The sequence below is a fragment of the Camelus dromedarius genome, chromosome 16, assembly GCF_036321535.1.
Source record: "Camelus dromedarius isolate mCamDro1 chromosome 16, mCamDro1.pat, whole genome shotgun sequence".
In the NCBI taxonomy this organism is placed as follows: domain Eukaryota; kingdom Metazoa; phylum Chordata; class Mammalia; order Artiodactyla; family Camelidae; genus Camelus; species Camelus dromedarius.
The window spans coordinates 43124244-43144222 of record NC_087451.1 but is presented as its reverse complement, the minus strand read 5'-3'; the positions used below and the strand labels follow the sequence as shown (position 1 = coordinate 43144222).

Here is a 19979-nt window from a genome sequence, read left to right as displayed (position 1 = left end):
CACCCTCCTTTCAAGCACAGTCTCCAAAAGTGCTGCCTTTCCATCCACCTTTAAGGTAATATATATTGACAAGACGTTTGTGAGGACATCTATGATAAAAGATTAGGGCAGTGGCTTTTGGGGCCAGGATGGGAGGCATGGATCACAGACCCATCTTAATGGCTCTGATAAAAGCTATGAACCCTCTCCTCAGCAAAATGCACATATCAATGCAGCACGCACCAATGCAATTGATTTCAAAGACGTAGTACACCTGTGGACCCAGGCTCAGAAACCCTGCAGTTTAGAGGTAGCAACATGAAAGAGTGGGACTTCGAGAGGACAAAAGGAAGTCCAAGAGCAGCATTTTTTTTTTCTTTGGTGGCCCTGACCCATCAGCCCCTGGGGAAGACCCCATGTTCTCTGACCCCCAGGGCCTGACCCAGTCTCAGGTTCATTCCCCCTGGTGACATCTCCAGTTTGGGAGACACTAAAGGGACACAGGTTACCACTTGACCCTGTTTAATCTCATCCATCTGGCCTTACTGTCAACCTGGGTTTGCTCTCTCAGTTCCCCTCAGCTCTTCCAGCCACTGAGGAAGCCAGGCCATTGAAGACATTTCCCCTCACAGTCTGGCTGGGCAGGCTACTCAGCACCCACCACTACACTCTGAAGGCCATCTGGGGGAGACTGCTTCTCTGATGGCTCCTGGGCCTCCTTGTCTAACCCAGGTGCCTCCCCCTCCTCATCCCAGTGCTCCAACCCTCTGGCTCTCAAGCAAGTCCCAGGCTGCCTTGATTGGACATTTGCATATTGAGAACCCACATTTACACTTGGTAACTTAGACTCCTGGGAAACAAGTCAGAGTCCAGCCCCAATATTCTAGAGAGAAGGAATACCTGTGTAGCCCCCACCAAAGGTGCCTTGGGGCAGGAGTGTCAGGAAATGTTTTTTGTGTCCTCCGTGAAACTGTATGTCCCAGAGGGGACTGTAAGCTTCCTTAATCAGGGTGTGTCCATCTGTACGCTCTGGCTCAGGCGTGTCTTCCCCCCGTCTCGTTCTATTTTCACTTAAAGTGCAGTCTTTGGGCACATAGGTCTGTTTGGGGTGTCCTTAGTCTGTTGAGCAGACCCTTGGGATAAATGTGTGTTTCCCAGGCCTCAATTTCCTCGTTTGTTAAATGAAGATGACTTCTCCCAGGACTGCTGTGAGGGTTGCATGAGCAAATACAGGTCAAGTCTTCGCAGCAGGGCATGGCATGTGGACACTGTCAGTAAGTGTTGGTTATTGTGATGTGATTTCCAACAGAAACTTCCAGTCCCTCTAGTCCTTCCTCTCCCCAACTACCTCAAGCCCTGGAAGAGGCTCAGATGTTCCCTCTAGAGATGTCCCTGCTCTGAGCCTGGGTGTTGAATCAGAGGCCAGGTGACAGCAGTGGTGACAGCAGCAGTATCTTGTCTCACTCAGCCAGCATGCTGAGCCAGAGCCAGAGCCAGAGGAGGGGACCCCTCAACCACAACCCTGGATGAAGAATGGCGAGGAAACAGTTAGTCTCTAGGGACCCAGGAGCCCTCCAGATAAATGTAAGCACTGGGAACCAGAAGTGTACCCTTAAGAGAGCCCCTGCCTGGAGTGCCCTCTTCAGGACCAGCCAGAATCTTCTTCATTGTCATGGAAACTACATCAGAGCTGCCTTCCTGGAAGAACCCTCAGTCCTCCTCCCCCACTTCTCTTGGCTCAGAGACACAAGCTCCTCCCTAAACTGGTTCCATCCAGTTTAAAGCTGGGATTTGCTTGGGCTTGTCTCTCCTTCCTTGGGCAGGGTTCCTGCTAAGCTCGATTAGTTTTGTCTTTATTGTATCTATTCACAGAACAAGTATTTCCTGGGACCCTCATAAGCTTGAAGCAGTCTAGGGGAAGACTTAAAGAGGCAGATGGGATCTTCTCCAGGCCCTGGAGTACTCTCCATACAAACAGATGATGGAGGGCAGAAAAAGACAACTGCAACAGAAATATAGGCAAGAATGTTGTAGGATCTTTAAGGAATAGACTCAGGCTATCTGGAAGGCTTCCTGCAGGAGAGGGGCAATTGACATGAGCTTTAAATATTTTGGCAAAGAAGAAAGGGAAGTTTATTTTCATTTGCCCGAGATGACCTGGAATGAGCCCTAACCAGGTGCTAGAGGTTTGGTGTTCTAGTCCCAGTGCCAACTCTGACCAGCTGAAAGAGCTTGTATGTATCATTTCCTTCTCTGAAGCTCCACTGCCTCATCTGTAAAGTACGGGTTGTTAGATTGGATGAATTTTGAGAGTAGGCGTGAGGTTTGATCAGTCTCTCCTGTTTGTCACAAACAGGCAGGAAGCAATATCAGGATCTCCACAAAGGAGTTTGTAGACTAGATCCAGAAAAAAAAAAAAAAGACCTGGGGGACTTCATGTCCTGTGTGCCCCCAAGGCTCCAGGTTCCCATCAAATGTCTATCTTGGTCACAGCTGCCTCCCTGGCACCCAGCAAGCACTGTGTCTGGCACAATAAATGTTTATTGACTGAACTGGTATATAAATGAGGTGACAGACTACGAGCAGTTTTTGACTAGAACTGAAAGCATTCCTGCCCCGGGATCATCAGATTCCTTGGGGCTTTTGCTACCTAATACCCTATGTTTGCTCTCAGAGGAAAGATGGCGGAGAGGGAACTGCATTTTCAGAGGTCCATGCTGGGCCTCTGGTTTCTATTGCAATCAATAGAAAGTGGGTCACAGAACAGCTCTGCAAAGAACAGACCCTTGAGGAAAAGCCTGGATTCTGTGCCAACTTCCATTTATTGAGCGCCTACTGTGTATCAGTTGTTGTCACATAGCTTTAATTCATTGGACTGTGGCCTCAAAGGGCTGCAAAGGAGAACGTAAGTGATTGGGGGATGTAAACCTCAGCCGTGAGTGACCTCAGCCAAGCCACCGCCCCTCTCTGAGTTTTCATTTTCGGTCGCCGTAAAATGGAAACAATAGAACCCCTTGGCCAGCTTATGGAAATGAAATGAGCACGTGGAAGCAGAGCGCTTCATAAATGCTCGTTATTATTGCTCCTCTGGGCACACAAGTCGGCTCGCCTCCCCCCAGGGCGCACACGCAGACATGTTCACACTCCCACGTACATGCAGATGCACAGAGACGTGTGCAGACGCCAACCGGAGGGGTAGCCGAGCCTCAGCCCCAGGACCAACGCCGCGTCCCGCAGAGAAGCCGTCGGCCCTCGGCTTCCCTCCTTTTCTCTCAGCTCTTTATGAATGAACTCCGGCCGCGGAGAGTTTATTTTTTTATGAATGGGAGCCCAAGCCGTGAATGAAGCCGGGAGCCAGCCCCTGCGTCCTGATTGGCCCCCGCGGATGGGAAACTCCGCCCCCACGGCTCGGCCGGACGAGTCTCCGGATTGGCGGGCGTGCCCGGCCCTGGGGTTTCATTCACAAAAGTCAATGAAACAAAGAGAACGGGGTGGGGGGGTGAGAGAGCCGAGGCCGAGGCGAAGGAAATGCACCAATCAGCCGCTCCCCGGAGCTCACAACTGTCGGCGGCGCCCGGAAAACAAGCCGGTGCGCGGGGTACCTGGGGCCAGGGCCGCCTCGCTCCGGCCTAGCCCCGCGGGCTCTCAGTGCGGCCCTGGGGCATGCTCGGGACCCCCCGAGGCTCCAGCACAGACGCCCGGGCCTCAGGTGAGGCTGCGGGAGGGAGTGGGAGGGGGGTCTGTGATTCCCCGTCTCGCCTCCAACACGCACCACACTCTTACCGTCTCCTCCGCAGATTCCAGGGCAGAGGGTGGGAGGCGCTGGGATTCAGGGTTGGAGGTGGCGCTGGAGTTGTGCGCGTGCCAATGGTGCGCGCCTCGCCTGCTGCTCTGCGCGCGAGCGCACGCGCGCGCGCGCGCACACACACACACACACACACACACACACACACACACACACACACACAATCTTATGTAACAGAGCCTGGGCAAAGCAGGGCTGCAGAAAGCAGCCAAAACGGCGAGCCAGGCTCCCAGGAGCAGGTGGGACCTCCTTTGGCGGGAGGGGAGTGGTGGCGGCGCTCAGCTCTGCAGGCGGAAACCTATCCATCGCTTGAGTGAGTCGGAGAAGTTTTGCCGTCGGACCCAGAGCCTTGGGACTGCCCCTCCCCGTCGCCCTTACCCGCCCCCACCTCGGTGCCTTTCCCAGACGGTGTGCGAACGCAGCTCCCCCGCCCCCAGGTCTCTGCCCCCGCACGGGGCCGGGGCCGAACGGCCCGGAGGGAGCGGCCGGATGGAGCGGAGGATGAAAGGCGGATACTTGGACCAGCAAGTGCCCTACACCTTCTGCAGCGTGAGCGCCGCGCCAGCCTCCACGCCCGTCCCCCTCCCTGCACTCCGCCCATACCCACCCCGTAGCCCCAACGGGGTCCAGGGCTGCCCGCCCCTGAGTCACCCCGGGACCCCAGCCCCGCCCCCCAGACCAGGCGGCCTCAGGGTGACTCGAGGGTATTCTTCCCCTTCCCCGCAGAAATCGCCCGGAAATGGGAGCTTGCGCGAAGCCCTGATGGTCCCGCAGGGGAAGCTCATGGACCCGGGCTCCCTGCCGCCCTCCGACTCTGAAGGTAAAGAGAGTGAGAGACAAACTGCCACCCTCCCCACCTCACAAACCCCGAGGGCGGACCCTGGAGCCCCCGCCCTTTTCCCAAAAAGACTCGCCCTCCTTAAGACTGGTCATTCTCGGCCCCGACCCGCAAGGGCAAGTCACTGGGATCGCTAGGGCTCCCGCTCTCTCACCAGCACCTCCATCTCACCTTCTCCAATTCCATTATTCACCCCTCAGATCTCTTCCAGGATCTAAGTCACTTCCAGGAGACATGGCTCGCTGAAGGTGAGTAGTTTTCTGACTTGTTCTATTACTGCGGTGGGGATGCTCTCTCCCCCGAGTATTCCAGCCTAGCCCACTTCTTTTCTCCTGGCCTCAAGGGCCTCTCCAAGGTCCCCTCCCCACGTCCCCTGCCTCTCCACTCTTTCCAGGGCCCAGTGTGGATACTTACATAGATATTTATTTTCTCTGCCCTCAGCCAGGCTTGTGTAACTAGGCCTGGGGATGAATCAGACCATTGTGTGGGGTATTTGCTTATTTGAATGGAACTTGGCTCTGGGCCCGTTTTCCTGGTTGAAATTTTCATTTGCAAAGTTTGTTTGGCACCAGCTGCCAGGCCGAGGTGTGTGTTGGGGTGTTGGGAGGGAGGTGTAAGGGACAGGAGAATGAGGAGAAGGAGTGATTAACTTGTTACCTGTCTTCAGGAGTTGCCAAAACATTGCTTTTTACCCTCCCCCCACCCCGGTTTCTCTTCCTCCCAACCCCCAGCGCCAAACAATTTACTGTCTGAGCCAAAAGAGCAACAAAAGTTTAAATAATTCTTTTTTGCAGCACTTTGGCAAAGTGAGCCCAGGGCTTCTCCCCCCAAATAGCCTTGATTGTAATTCTGATGGCAACTGATCCTCCTTCCTCCTTCCCTCCTGAATACCTTCCGCCCCAGGCAATTGCCCCGCCAGTTTGCTGGGGTGGAGGGGAATGTAGCTGTGAGCCGATTGGGGTGGGGTCAGTAGCTGGGCCTCCTCTGGGTAGGGAGATGTGATCTGGGGGTCTCTGATTCATTGGTGTGTGTTTGGGTGGGGCCTGAGGGTGTCGTCGGTGGGCTGCAGTTAGGAGGTTTATGGTATTCAGACAGTCTCTGAGAGGGAAGAGATAACACTCCCATCTTAGGATTCCTTCATTATAACACGGAAAACCAAGAAACCACAGCACTAAGAACCCCTTCTCGAGGGCTTGTCTCTTCTTGGGATTTCCCCATCCCTTTACCTGAGGGGAGGTGAATCATCTTTGATGATTTTTAAAACTCAAACCCAGCTCCTCTGGAACCATCTTTAAAAGCTTGGGGTAGAAGGGAAGACTCCTGACTAGATGCTTGGAGTGAGACTAGATCTGTCTTGACAACTGTGGTATCCCCAAAATATGTATGTTAACAGAATGGCTACTTAGCATAGAGCAAATAACCAGGACATTTTGTGGAATTCATAGCTGAATGGCCACGTGGGTGTTGGAGGCATCTGGGGGCTCTGGGAGGATTGTGCATGTCTTTCCGGACTCTGCAAGCCCTGCGTGCCCAGCTCTGAGTTGCCACCAGAGCTGTTCCCTGTCCTCCCATCCTCCTCCTGAGGTTCCGGAGCTGGGCTGCAGGAGAGGTGTCAGTTTCCACCATCTCTTAAACACTTCCTTTCTCAATGCCTCATTTCTGTCTGGCTCTCCAGGCTCCTTGTCTGTCAGCAGCTGAGGGTCCATGCACTCCCCAAGTGGGCTGCTCCTGGGGCTGTGATATAGGGGTAGGCTCAGAGGTTGACATTTTGGAAGCACCTGGTCCATTTGTGCCTGGGTTTGAAATGGGAAGGAGAGGAAAATGTTCTCATCTTCTCTCAACCTTGGAAGCCCCACCCCTTGGCGGTGGGGGTCTAGAAATTGTACTTGTGTCTATCTGCATGTGTCAGTGTGACAGCCAGTGTGTGTGTTTCCTGCTGCTGCCCTGGAAGTCCCTGTACATTTAAATCCAGTGGGTGGGGAGGTGGAGGTGGGGATCGCAAGACGGAGGGGGGCTGGCGCTGGGATCTCCTTGGTTCCCTCTCCTTCCTTCTGAGGGAGCAGCTCAGGTTCCCAGCTGGCGATGGATGGCCAGGCCTGAGGGGGGGATGCTGAGGCCGCTCGCTCCTTCTCACTCTCTCTGCGGAGACAGATGCAGCTGCCGGGGCCCTGTCCCCCTGCACCATCCCAGCATCACCCCAGCCTCCGCTCCTGCCTCTTCCCACCAGGTCAGTGACCCCAGAGGGAGCTTTGGGGTGGCAGGGAGGGACTGGCTCATTTGGAACCTTGCCAGTGTGGGGCGTGTAGGACTGGGGGCCGGAACCCAACCTCCCTACATCAGCTTGAAAGGGAAAAGCCCCGATCTGGAGAGAAGCAGTGGGTCCTTGAAGTGAGGGTGGGGCTGTGAAGAATTCGGGGGATACCAGGTTGGATCCTGGTGGAGGTGGTTGTGGGTTCAGAGTCTGGTGTCCGGGCATCATTGGGAGTGAGTGTGAGTGGAGCTTTGTAGAGACGGCTCAAACATCTTTGGGTCTGGGGTTTTTCTAGATGGAGAGGGTGGGGAAGAGGGGATGAAGTGAAAGCTAAGAGGGTGTGTCTGATTTTGAGGTGCCTGAAATCTGCTGAATTGCTGGAGAAAGAATCAGGCTACTGCAGAGAAACCCAGGCTCAGGCAGGCTGAGCCCAGGCTGTGTCTGATTGTGGTAAAAAATGTGCTGTTTCTGGTCAAGGGTTCCTTTTCGGGCTTGTCGGGAGCCCCCAGGAACCCTCAGAGACAATGACTTTGGTCTCTTCGGTGGTAAGGAACATTGACTCTGGGCCATGTGTGTCCTTTGTATAAAGTGGAGGTTCATAATGGGGTCTATGGATTCCCAAAAGCCTGTGAATTGATTGCAGGGGTCCTTGAGCCCTCCGATATGTGTATAAAATGTTGGGGTTGTACCATACACAAAGGAATGTGAATTTTTCTAGGAAGAGAATGACCCATAGCTTTTACGAGATTCTCAAAGAGGTGGGTCTGCACCCCTTTTTATAAGAATGAGAACTCCCCCATTTTCCTCCAAGATCTGCAGTCCTCTTGCCCCTTCCTCCATCGTATTTGAAAGCCCAAGAAGACAACCTGTGTGGGAAGGGTATGCATGGAGGATGTGTTTCACCCATGTGCTGCCGTGAAGTTAAAAGGCGTTAGGGTGTGTGTGAGTCCGTGTGTGCGTGCGCTGGTGCCTCAGCGTGTCTGTGGGGAGAGATGGGGTTAATCCCCTCCCCTAGTCTTTCCTAGCTGCAGTGCCTCCTTCTATATCTTTCTGTCTCTCCCCTTCCAGAAGGCTCTTGGGGACAAATGTCTCCTCCATAGATAGAGAACTGGTTCCTTCCAGTATACTGCCAGGATGGGGGCGGGGTAAGTGTGAGAGATGAGGCTAGTGGTGACACAATGGAGCAGAAGCTCCAGAGAATTCCACCCCCGAGCCATGTCTCCCCTGGGACTCCTTAAGAGGCCCCTTCACTTCACCCTGTGATTGGATACGAAGGGGAGACGGTGATGGGGCATATAAGGTTTAGGTGGGTGGTTAACCTGAGGTGGGCTTAGCTTTTTTCGCCTCCCAGTTCTCTTGGAGCCCAGCTTGGGAGGCCCCCTAAACCCCTTCTTTGCTAGTGACCACTCCCGCCGCTCCCCCACCACTGGAAGGAATGTTCTCTAAAATTCTTTCTTTCCAGGGGCATTATGCTGGCTTGGCAGTTTTCCCATCCCCTCCGTAATCATCTGCCATGTCCCCAGGCAGATAAACTCCTCCTCAGTGCCAGGGTGGAGTTGGGGGCAGACCCTGGCACACTGGCTTGGCAGCCAAAACTCAGCCAAGCCAACAAATAAATAGAGTGTGGCTTACACTTAAGACCAAACATGGTAATTAGAAATTCTCCTGCTCTCCAGGAACTCGATGCTCTGTGTTACTGTTCCCATTTCCATCCTTGACAGTCTCTGAGCAACTGAGGCCCTGTCCTGCCCCTTTGGGAGAAGCCGGTGTTCTGGGCAGGGGCCAAGCAGAGACTGGGGATCGTACCACAAACCATTCTTTCTCCTGGCCCAGGGAAGAAGATGGTGCCACCTCTCTTGAGGTGTGATCAGCGTGCTGGGGGTGGCCTCCTCTGGGACTTCTGGGTGAGGGTGGTTCTGGTCAAACCTTCGGGCTTGAGATGAGAGGAAAGCAAGATGACCCCAGGGCTCTCTAGCGTCAGGTGAACTGGCCTGTGATGCCAGCAGGAGATGCCCTTGGCCCATTACCTCAACCCTTACCTCAATGGAAAGTGGCACTTAATGAAGCCCCAGAGGGGGCTGAGATTGCATCAGCCTCCCCTTGCTCTGCACCTCCCCCGCCCTTGGGACCCTCCTTGCCTGGGTAGCAAGGGGGGAAATATTGCTCATCCTGCTACTATCACCCCCATCTGCCACTTTGGGGGCATCACCTGTGGTTGGGCCAGAGGACACAGCAGGGATGAACTTGGGCCTTTCACCCCTGGGCAACTGATCAGGTTTATTACATCCTTCCCTTTATCCGGTTTTCCAAATCTACCTATTCTTGAGGGCTACCAGCAGTGTGTGTTAAAAATACAGACACCTGGCCCTTGCCCCAAGCCTATGGAATGGGACTCTCCTGGGGAGGGGACCAGGAATCTGCATTTTTGTTTTAACAATGCCCCAGGATTCTTGATTGCGGCCAGTCTGGGAATGGTTGCCTCTTGTGCCCTAGTTGTGCTCCTGCGAAGATGTGCTTGTGGGTTTTTTTGTTTTTGCCAAGGGATTTCATGCCCTACTGATCTATTTCATCACTTTAGAATTATTTTACATTGTCTTTTTTTCATAAGTTCTTTAGCTGCTGGTGGTTCCGGATTCTTAAACCTCTCATCCCAGTCCCTCTGTCAAGAAGTCGCCTATCTATAAACGTTGATTTTAAAGCACTTGGCACCTCTGATATTTAAAAGAGGTTGGTAAAGAATTCACCTGCCAAGCAATTGATCACAGCCTAAAGCATCCCTTGTGAGATGTGCTTTCCCCAGAGGTCCTGCCACTAATGTTACCGGGTGGTGGAAAGAGGGGTTCCTCCAGGGCAGGGAAGGGCTGCTTGGTTAGGATCTCTTTACTTCTGGCTCCCACCAGCCTGAGGATGGGGGTCATTGTATGTTTATTCACTTGGTGGACAAAGAATGCATTGAGTGTCTATGCTGAACTGGACCCTGTCCCAGGGGTGCTGGAGAGTCAGATGAACAAGATAGATAAAGACCCTGCTCTCGGTGAGTTTAACTTTCTGGTAGAGGAGATGGAAAATAAACACATGAGCATAAATTAATAAGTACAGGTAGCCATACATGCTAGGGAAAAGTAAACAGAGACCGGAGGGACCACTTTGGTTGGGGTGATCAGAGAAGGCCTGTGAGGTGACAAAGTGAGGTAAGACTGCAAAGGCCAGAAAAAATAGGCAAAGATGTGGAGAAGAGGAATCAGCTGAATAGGTCTGAGGACCCAAAAGGAGACCAGAGCTCTGGAGAGTAACAGGCAAGGAGAAGCATGTCAGAGAGGTACGCGAGAACCAGAATACTTGGAGCCTTGGAGGCCGAAAGGAGGAGTTTGGGGTTTGTGCTTTAAGCAAGGAAGAGAAGTGATTGGATTTCTGTTGTAAAAAGATCACTCTTACAGCTATGTGGAGAGTGGAATTAGGGAGTTCTGATAAGAGGTTGTGGCTGAAATCCAAGGAAGAAATGATATAGAACCTTGGCCCAGGAGAAAGGCTATAGCGACTGGGGTGTGAACATGTATAGGCCAGGAGGAGTGGAGGTGTTCTCCAGCCATCTCCTCGCGTCCCTCACTGTCCCTCACCCTTACCATCCATTCTCAACTCCCTGGTCATTTCATCCATGAGTTTCCCCATTGTCCAGTCTGAGAGCAGTCTCCAGGGACCGAGAGACCCGTCTCTTTGGGTCCCATTGCCTCACCTTCAAACCACTCTTCCCAAACTCTCAGGAAGTCCTTCTTGGTGTCTACCCTTCCCCTTCCTGCTGTGATCTACTTATTCTTGAGAGAGGGGCAAAAGTGGGATCAGGAGAGGTACTCAGCCGTATCCCACCTGAAGGAGTTGGTGAGATCAGTGTAAAAGCTAGAAATCAAAGCCCGGATATCCAGTTTGGAGGCTGTGGATGAGCTGCTGTTCTATTTTAGTTTTTCTGCCTAATCCCCAAACCCAGCTCCACCCACACTGGCACCCTGGGAGTGCATCTCAGACCTCCAGTTTTGGGAAGCTCTCCTCTCTCCCCTTAGCCGCACATCAAGGGAATGAGGCACCATGACCTACCAGTGTCCCCAGGCTCCTCTCCCATTGTCATCCTCTAATCACCTCTCATGAACCATTCTCTTTCCTCCATTCCATCTCCTTTCCCAGGCTCTAGATTTCTAGGTTTCACCCAGGAGGTTATATAAAAGGCAGATTTCTAGGCCCAGCACAGAGTCAGAATCTTCCCATATGAGTTTATTTCACAGGACCTCACTCCTTACGGAGCCTGCCCATCCCAGATGCAACTCTGCTGTGAGCTTTGAGGGAGCTTTGTAAACTCTCAGGGGCAGGGCTGTTTTCACTTCAGGAAAATGGAGGGAAAAAAGACAAAGTATCAAGAAAGAAACTCTGGAATCTGCTCAGACAGGTTCTGAGAGCTTGCAGCGTATCCTCCAGGGTATTAATGGGACCCAGAGATGGCGGGCGCTAGGACCTGGGGTGGAGTTGCCTTCAGTCCTAGGAAAGCTGTTTTCCCTTCGGGCTGGTGCTAATCTGCAGGGCTGCATTAATGATGTCTGTCGGGGAGCCAGTGGGGCTGCTATCCAGGACCCCCATCCCAGGCTCACCTCTGACCTCTCTCTGCAGCTCAGGTACCTGACAGTGATGAGCAGTTTGTTCCTGATTTCCATTCAGAAAACTGTAAGTAGTGGACCCTGGATAGAGGGAATGGGGAGTGGGGGAGGGCAGGAAATGAGTCATGGGGATAGGGAATCACAAAAGATCCACTTGTTCTCTCCTCTAGAAAAGGGTGAAGGGCAGGGCTCCCCGTTCTTGGGTTTGGACTCAAAGACAAAACAGTAACTGGGAGATGAAGACCTCGGTTCAAATCGGGGATTGCCCCATCCTAGCTGTGTGACCTTGGAGCAGAAGTTTCATCTCTCTGATCCTCCATTTCCTTCTTCTTTTTTTTTTTAATTGAAGTATAGTTGATTTTTTTCCCCCTTATTTCTGAAATGAAGGGCTTGGACCACTGCAACAGGGTCCATTCCTACCATTCTAAGTTAATTTTGTGCAACTGGGGGCGATTTTGTCCCACCCCCCAGAAACATGTGGCAATGTCTGTTGACATTTCAGATTGTCACAACTGAGGGTGGGGTGCTGTTGGTGTCTAGTGGGTATAGGCCAGGGATGCTGGTAACATCCTGTGATGCTCTGGACAGCTCCCATGACAAAGGATTATCTGTCCCAAATGTCACTAGTGCTACTGTTGAGAAACCCTGCTTTAATATCAGATACTTTGCTCTCAACTGCCTTCAGTGAAATGAAATAGGGCACAAATAATTCACATGAGAACAGTCAGTTGTAGGTTTTTGACTTGCCGACTTGGGACCAACTCTGCTGCTCAGCCTGGTGGCTAGAGTTTTCAGACCCAGCAGGGGCCACAGGAAAGGCCAGTGTTCTTCACAGATAATTAGGAGCATGTGTATGATGCTAGTCAGCTGACATGTAAGTGGGCTAATGTCCAACCTTCACCAGAAAAAGAAAGATTCTTTATAGCTCCAAATACGAAAACATTTCTCTCCCTTGGAATTTTCCAGAGCATTCAGGAAAACCACAGGCCCTTGGTTGAAGGTGCTCACTGCTACAGAGGTGTTTTTGGAGGGTTGAGGTTGCATTAAATGTTGAACTTTAGACAGTTTCTTTGGTTAATACTGGACATTAGCCTGATGTATAAAACTAGATATAAAGTAAATAGCCAAACTCTTCTTAAAAGTGTCTATGTTTCGCTGAAAGATGAGGCCCAGAGAAGGGGCATGAGGCTATACCGGACACCCAGCTGGTCCTCAAAAAGCAGAAGGTGTCGGAAGCTCTTCCTGCTTCTTCTGTGACACTCTCTGGCCTTGCTCTGCCTCCCCCGACCTCCACAGTAGCTTTCCACAGCCCCACCACCAGGATCAAGAAGGAGCCTCAGAGTCCCCGCGCAGACCCGGCCCTGTCCTGCAGCAGGAAGCCGCCCCTCCCCCACCACCATGGCGAGCAGTGCCTTTATTCCAGGTGAGCCCCAGCTCGGCCCTGGTGAAGAGTTGGGTGGAAATGGGGGGAGGCACCAGTGAGCAGCAGCAGCAGTTGAGATGCAAGTTAGACAACAGAAAGGGTTTCCGAGCTCCCTTAATGGAATAATATGGTTCCGGATTTCCTGAGTTAGTTAGGATGAAAAATGCAGCAGGGGGTTCAAGGGATGTGTGTTAAGGCCGGGGCAGAGTATTTCCACTGGAGAAGCCACTCTCCCACCCAACCCAGTTGCTCTGGGCTGGGGAGAGGTGTTCTCAAGTTTACCCCCAACCCCCCCCCCCCCCCGGTTCAGGATTATGAAAGGAGAAAGAGTTCATCTGGAGCCAAGTCTGGCTCATGCCGTTCCTTCTCCAGCACCCTCTACTCTTCTCCCATAATCCCTGTGACCTGACTTCCCAGGGAATGAAGGGTTCAGAGATGCTCCCCCAGCTTCTCTGCCCCCTCACCCCTGTCTTCCCCTCACCTCCAGTGCCTATGACCCCCCTAGACAAATCACCATCAAGTCCCCCGCCCCTGGTGCCCCTGGACAGTCGCCCCTGCAGCCCTTTCCCCGGGCAGAACAACGGAGTTTCCTGAGATCCTCTGGCACCTCCCAGCCCCACCCTGGCCATGCGTACCTCGGGGAGCATAGGTAAGGAGACAAAGAGACCCACCAAGCCTGTGGGTCCTGGCCTCACCAGTTTTCCCTCAATCCCTGAGTGTTCTCTATTGCCCTTAGAAACCTGGTGTGGGAGGAGGTGGGGAGGAAGGGATATTAACATCTCCCCCACCCCCACCCCACTCTGGGAGTGGCAGGCTCCAGGAAGGCTTCCCTTAATATTCTCTTCTCTTCCTTCCTCCATCCCACCACATCCAGTTCCGTCTTCCAGCAGCCCCTGGAGGTCTGCCATTCCTTCACACCCTCTCAGGGAGGGGGCCGGGAACCCCTCCCAGCCCCCTACCAACACCAGCTGTCGGAGCCCTGCCCACCCTACCCCCAACAGAGCTTCAAGCAGGAATACCTTGACCCCCTGTACGAACAGGCCAGCCAGCCGGCATTGGGCCAGGGTGGAGTCAATGGGCACAGGTACCCAGGGGCGGGGGTGGTGATCAAACAGGAGCAGACGGACTTCTCCTATGACTCAGGTAAGAGATGGAATGCGAAGGGGTTGAGGAGTTTTGGTGGGCTTGCGGGGGCGGGGGGGGCAGGGAGGGTGGCATGTGATCAAATGGACAGTTCCATTAAAGCCACCGTGTGTCCCCACAAGTTATTTTTTATCTTCCCATCCGTTTACCAGTTCATACATTCAACCCACCCACCTACCACTTCTTTTCATAGATTCCAAAGAACTGTCACTTTTCAATTAGCAAATTTATATTCAGATAAGAGATAGTGGGATGTAGGTCCTTGCCCTTAGGTAGCCTGTGACTTGCCTGTGACTTGATAGGAAAGTTAAGGCATTTCTATTTCTATTTAGTGTGTATTTGGGGGCTTAATTACCTACTGAGACAAAAGTACTGTGCCAGGAGTATGAGTGGGTGCAGCTGGGGGACACAAAGATGTCATCAGTCCCTGTCCCCACAGGAGCTCAAAAATACAGAGATTTGAATAAGGAGAAACATAAACTTGAAACTAGCCAAGCTCAGTTCCCATATGGAATGCAGGATTCACGTGTGGTTTTCACATCCTGTTGAGCTTCCTGGTTGGTTGACCCATCATCCTGTCCAGAGCTGGGTACCAGAAGTAGGGACTCCGTTAAATTCTGGTTCCACCTGGCTGTTGACAGGATTGAGATGCTGTCAGCTGTGTTCAGAAGTGAGATGCGGTCAGCTGTGTTCCTAAACAGCTATAGCTCAAAGCCCCAAGTGCCCAGGGAAAGGCTCAGAAAACTTTGGCTCCTATTACAGTATTACCAGCTCCAAATTAGAGTTTATCAGCAAACTTGCATTAGAAAAAATAAATTCAGAGATTAGAGTAGGCCCAGAGCTGGCTAGAGCTTTTGAATTTCCCTTTTCCTGGTGCCCAGTCTTTTTGGTGCAGGGGGATGAGCCCCAAACCCCCAAGCTGCCCAAGTGAAAACCAGAAGGGAACGCAACACTTCTCCTTAAGACCGGGCTATAAGCCTGAGCGGTGCTGGCAGTGAAATGGAGGAAGGAGAAGCTCTTGCCACTGACCTTCAAAGGATGTAGACCGGAGGAGATCGTGTTACATGCCCTTGAACTCCTGCCCCTCCCTCCTCGGCTTCCTCTGAATGGAGTCAGGAATTCCATTCACAAAATGGAGGCATGAATGAGCCCACCCTCCCACCTCCTCCCGGAGGTGTCAGGTTTCACCAACTCATTCATAGGTGGGCGTGGAGGGGGTAGGGCGGGAAGGGGCTGGCTTGAACGGATGGCTTCTCAGCACACCCTCCTCCAGGTGGGGTGGGGAGGTGTCAGTCCTGTGAAGTAGGATGAGATAGATGGAATGCCTCTGCCGTCAGACCTGAAAAACACGGTCTAGTGTGCCCACTGCCTCTTCCAAAGATAGACGCAGTGTGTGTTCTCTCCCTCCTTCCCTCACTCTCCCTCCCTCACACCCACACTGGGCTGGAACCTGACCTGCTGACCGGATGGCAGCCCATTCCAAGGGAATCTTAGGCTGGGACACTGAACCCTTTCCCCGGAGGTTCAGCTCTATCCCCTCCTCCCCCTAAACTCACAGGAAACAGCTGCTCCCTGGCATCTTGGGCCTTATGGAACAGCTCTGCCCAGCTCCAGCTGCTGCCTCCCAGGCCCTCTGACCCAGCCCTCAAGCTGATGGCTTTGAGTCTCATACTCCCGCTGGGCGAACCTCCCCTGGGATTTGGTGGTAGGCAGGCTGCGCAGGGGAAAGAACCAGAAGGCAGGCTGGCAAGAAGTTCTTGAATGTGTGTAGGACTGCCACCCCTACCCCTATCCTAGCCATCTATAACATCACCCTTTTTTTTCTTCCCATCCCAGATGTCCCTGGGTATGCCTCAATGTACCTTCACACAGAGGGTTTCTCCGGGCCCTCTTCAGGTGACGGGACCATGGGTAAGGCAGCCCCTTCCTTCCCCTGCCAAATGCTCCAAGTTGGAGGAGGAAGTCCTGCCATGGGGGATGGGCTCCTGGCCAGGAGTCCCTCTGGACTCTGGGGCCTCATATCTGTGAACTCCTAGATCTGAGTAGCCCCCAACTTCCTCCTCAAGGCTATGGCTATGAGAAACCTCTGCGTCCATTCCCAGATGATGTCTGCGTCGTCCCTGAGAAATTTGAAGGTCAGAGATGCGACTGTTCGCGAAAGAGTCAGGGTCTTATCCATGTCCTCTGACCGTGCCCCCCCCGCCCCCAGGAATCACATTACACTTAATGAGAAAGGGCCTGGAGAGACCCCTGGGGAGAGGGGACAGGGTTGCTTGGGGAACCTGAAGGCACAAGCCCTACACCTCCTGTTTCCCATATTCCCCAGGAGACATCAAGCAGGAAGGGGTGGGAGCCTTCCGAGAGGGACCGCCCTACCAGCGCCGGGGTGCCTTGCAGCTGTGGCAGTTTCTGGTAGCCCTGCTGGATGACCCGACGAATGCCCACTTTATTGCCTGGACTGGCCGGGGGATGGAGTTCAAACTAATTGAGCCTGAGGAGGTGGGCCTCTCAAATGTCCCCACCTCTCCTCCCAACAACTTTAGGGCCTGGAGATGAGAGAACCCAGGAACAGGTGGAACATACCTTTACCATCACTGTTGCTTTATTTAACCTGAATTCCTGCCAAACATGGATCTGTGGGCCAGTGCTTAGCTGCAGGGCCAGCTGAACATTTGCACCAAGAATCTCAAGTACTCTTTCTGACCTGCCCCCCATATTTCCTCTGCTGAGCAGATATCGCCACCCCCAAATTCTATCTCCTATCCCCAGGTCGCCAGGCTCTGGGGCATCCAGAAGAACCGGCCAGCCATGAATTACGACAAACTGAGCCGCTCACTCCGGTACTACTACGAGAAAGGCATCATGCAGAAGGTCGGGGGCTCAGGGTCCAGGGGCAGGAGGGGTGGGGGCGGTGGCCATGGGAAGGTGATGGGGGTTGGGGGACATTTCTCAGCAAGTTTGTAGCAGCAAATAATTACCCAGTCAGAAAGGTCAAAGAAATTATGGGCAACCAAAGATTTATGATAAACAGTAACGGAAAAGCCTAAAGCATGGAGAGGTTGAGATGAGAGAACACAAAATTCTTAGAGGAACCAGCAGGAGAAATGGCCCCATGCATCTGCCTGGGCCTGGAGGGGGCTGCACTCCCAACTCAACACTGACTCAGGCCCTCTTTCCCAACAGGTGGCTGGCGAGCGTTACGTGTACAAGTTTGTGTGCGAGCCCGAGGCCCTCTTCTCTCTGGCCTTCCCGGACAATCAGCGTCCAGCTCTCAAGGCTGAGTTTGACCGGCCAGTCAGTGAGGAGGACACAGTCCCTTTGTCCCACTTGGATGAGAGCCCTGCCTACCTCCCAGAGCTGGCTGGCCCCACCCAGCCCTTTGGCCCCAAGGGTGGCTACTCTTACTAGCCCCTGGCAGTTGCTCCCCTGCCAATGGCGGGTGCTGCCCTGTGTACATAGAGATGAATTTGGTGTTGGGGAAACGCCCACTCTGAAACCCACAGATGTCTTTGGAGCAGGTCCCCTCTAGCCCATCAGTCACCCTGGCCCAGACTCTGAGCTGCTCCCTAGGGTTGATGGGAAGGGAAAGTGGAGACACTGAGTACAAAGGTGGAGTCTCAGAAACTCCTCCAGGGGCTTCACCTCTGGCCTCTTCCCAGGTCCTGCTTAAAGGCTCATCCCATTCCCCATCACAGAGAACAAGAGTTTACTCTGTTCTGGGGGTCAGAGAAGGAGCTTCCCTACTTCATCCTGGTGGAGAGGCGGGAATTGAGCTCCCCAGATCTCCCGCGGTGGGAAGAGAGCAGACTGGATCCTGCACTCTGCTCCAAGCTGTGGCCCTGGAGGGTCCTGCTTGTCAGTTCTTGGTGCTCTGCGTTCCCAGAGGCAGGAGGAGGCTGGAGTGAGGAACCTGGGGTGGGGGAGGGGTTGCTGGGTGGAGGCAGGGAGAGCTGGGCTCTGTTCTGGGGGCCCTCTGTCTCTCCTCTGCCTTTTCCTAGGCCCAGGCCTGGAATTTCACCTCCACCGCCACTACATCTGCTGGACCCTAATAAAGGCCCCTGCTTCTCCTATTAGTTCTCCTTCATCCTCTTTGCTGCTATGGGAGAAGGACCTGGGGTTGGAAAGAACTCTGGCTGTAGGGGCAGATGACCAGAGTTTGGGGTCTGGCCCTGACACTTAACTTCCCATTTGGGTTTAGGAAAAAAAAAACAATTGACCTCTGACTTTATCCCTATAAAGTGGGCTCAGTGACACCTGCTCTTTTCCCTTCCCAGGATTACTGTGTGAAGATTCCAAAGTAATGGACAAAGGGTACTTTGTAATCTGGTCTGGGGCCCGTTGGTCACCTGCAGCGTGCTTCCTGCAGCCATCTCCTTGCCCTGGTTGGGGGTTGTGGGGACAAGGAGGGCTCCTGAACTTTGAGGCCCTCCTGGGGCTTCCTCAGGCAGGGTTTGGCCTGTGGTTTGTGATCACAGTTGCTCCCATGACCATGCTACCCACATGCACCCTGTGTCTCCCCTACTGGCGCAGCTCCATGTTGCTGTTTTTGCTGAAGTTGGAGCCAAGAGTTTATATACAGGACATCTGGAGAACGAGAAGAAAGACACCTGGGGGAGTAGGGGGAGTGCGGGGAGGCTGAAGCAGCCCTTGAGCCCTGAGTCCTGGCTGGTGGAGGAAGAACATGTTAGATCCTCGCAGGAAAGGAGAGGGGAAACAGCATGGGTTCTCTTTGCCCAAATTTGGTGAAGACCAGAACCCTGGGCTGCGTTTCCAGGGTTCGGGAGGCCAGGATGAAAAAGTGACACCTAGAGAGGAAGTGTGACAGTAGATATGACAGAGAGGTAGCTGCAGGGGCAGGATGGGCGGTTCTAGAACAGCCCCTATGTAAACAGCTCCCCAGGAACCAGGCTCAGGTGAAAACAGGTGCTCTCCGTTAAATCGGAACCACAGCTGTGCTGAGGCTGGGCAGGCCCAACCCTGTTCAAGCCTGAACCACCCGCAGCCTCCTCCCAGTACTGAAGCCAAGACCTCAGGAAGGGATGTCTCTTGACCCCTACCCACAAATAAAGAGCAACGTTATTTTTTTCCCTAGAAACAAAACAATATGCTGACTTACAATTTAGAGCAAGGAACAGAAAAGTCTAAGGAACAAGATTTTTAAAAATACATGATTTAATTATGCATGAAAGCCAGGCTATCGTGGTAGGAAGAGGTGTAAAAGTCAAGTGGAAGCCCTGAGGTCCCCAGTATGCGCACATGACAGACAGGGACTTAGATGAGAGGCAGCCTCCTGGAAAAGGTCTCCCAGGGCTGGGACATGTGACCTCTGCCCTCCAAAAGGCTCATTAACAAGCCACTCCTCACAGCGCTCTATTCAAATCCTTACACTTGGAAGGCACTGCTTGGGGAGGAGATGGCTAACAGACAGCTAACGCAACCACTATCCCTGGAGAAAATTCTCTGGGCTGAAGGAGAGACAGCCAAAACAAATTGTGCTCCAGACTGATGAAGGTGAAGCCTGGACCAAGGCGCCTGACCCACAGTAGAGCTTACACATCCCCCGTGGGGACGATCCTTTGACACAGATAAGCACGACTCCTCAGCACATGTGCAGGGGCAGGAAACTTCTAAGCTAGGCTCCCACAGGGGTGGAGTCAACAGCATACTTTAGTGGCCAAGAAGACTCCAGCTCCCTGCATGAGACCCACATCCTCTCCTGGGCTGTCACTCAATCTCAGGAAATACTGGTTCAAGGAAGAGAAACAAGGGCCCCATTGTGTAGGAGCAGCAGGCGAGTCCTCCTTCCCAATCTTGGCCAGGAGCCCCGTTCTCCCTCCGTTCAGGCTCAGCAATACTGCCTACGTGCCATGTCCTGATGGACAGTCAAAAGGTCAGGACTC

The 19979-nt window shown here is 53.2% G+C and overlaps 1 protein-coding gene across 2 annotated transcripts; it reads left to right on the top strand.

The window, feature by feature from the left end:
- The first annotated feature begins 3576 nt into the window (after positions 1 to 3576).
- On the top strand, positions 3577 to 18130 carry ETV4 (ETS variant transcription factor 4). 2 transcript variants are annotated; one of them, XM_064495756.1, is made up of 13 exons: positions 3577 to 3688; positions 4222 to 4333; positions 4511 to 4604; positions 4823 to 4870; positions 11527 to 11580; positions 12810 to 12936; positions 13424 to 13585; positions 13811 to 14079; positions 15916 to 15990; positions 16146 to 16214; positions 16406 to 16578; positions 16849 to 16950; positions 17263 to 18130. In XM_064495756.1, the coding sequence occupies exons 2-13, from the start codon at positions 4274 to 4276 to the stop codon at positions 17485 to 17487; spliced, it is 1458 nt and encodes a 485-aa protein (XP_064351826.1). In that variant the 5' UTR covers positions 3577 to 3688; positions 4222 to 4273; the 3' UTR covers positions 17488 to 18130. The 2 variants fall into 2 exon arrangements, with proteins under 2 accessions (XP_064351826.1, XP_064351827.1); XM_064495757.1 differs by lacking the exons at positions 3577 to 3688; positions 4222 to 4333; positions 4511 to 4604; positions 4823 to 4870 and adding an exon at positions 6739 to 6849.
- Positions 18131 to 19979: the final 1849 nt, after the last annotated feature.

What these genes read in the sequence shown, in the direction of transcription:
- ETV4 (XM_064495756.1), top strand. Translation starts at nt 4,274, where the DNA reads ATGGAGCGGAGGATGAAAGGCGGATACTTGGACCAGCAAGTGCCCTAC. An exon ending in TGATTTCCATTCAGAAAACT is followed by an intron (nt 11,581 to 12,809) that starts GTAAGTAGTGGA and finishes CGACCTCCACAG; the next exon opens with TAGCTTTCCACAGCCCCACC. An exon ending in GCGTACCTCGGGGAGCATAG is followed by an intron (nt 13,586 to 13,810) that starts GTAAGGAGACAA and finishes CACCACATCCAG; the next exon opens with TTCCGTCTTCCAGCAGCCCC.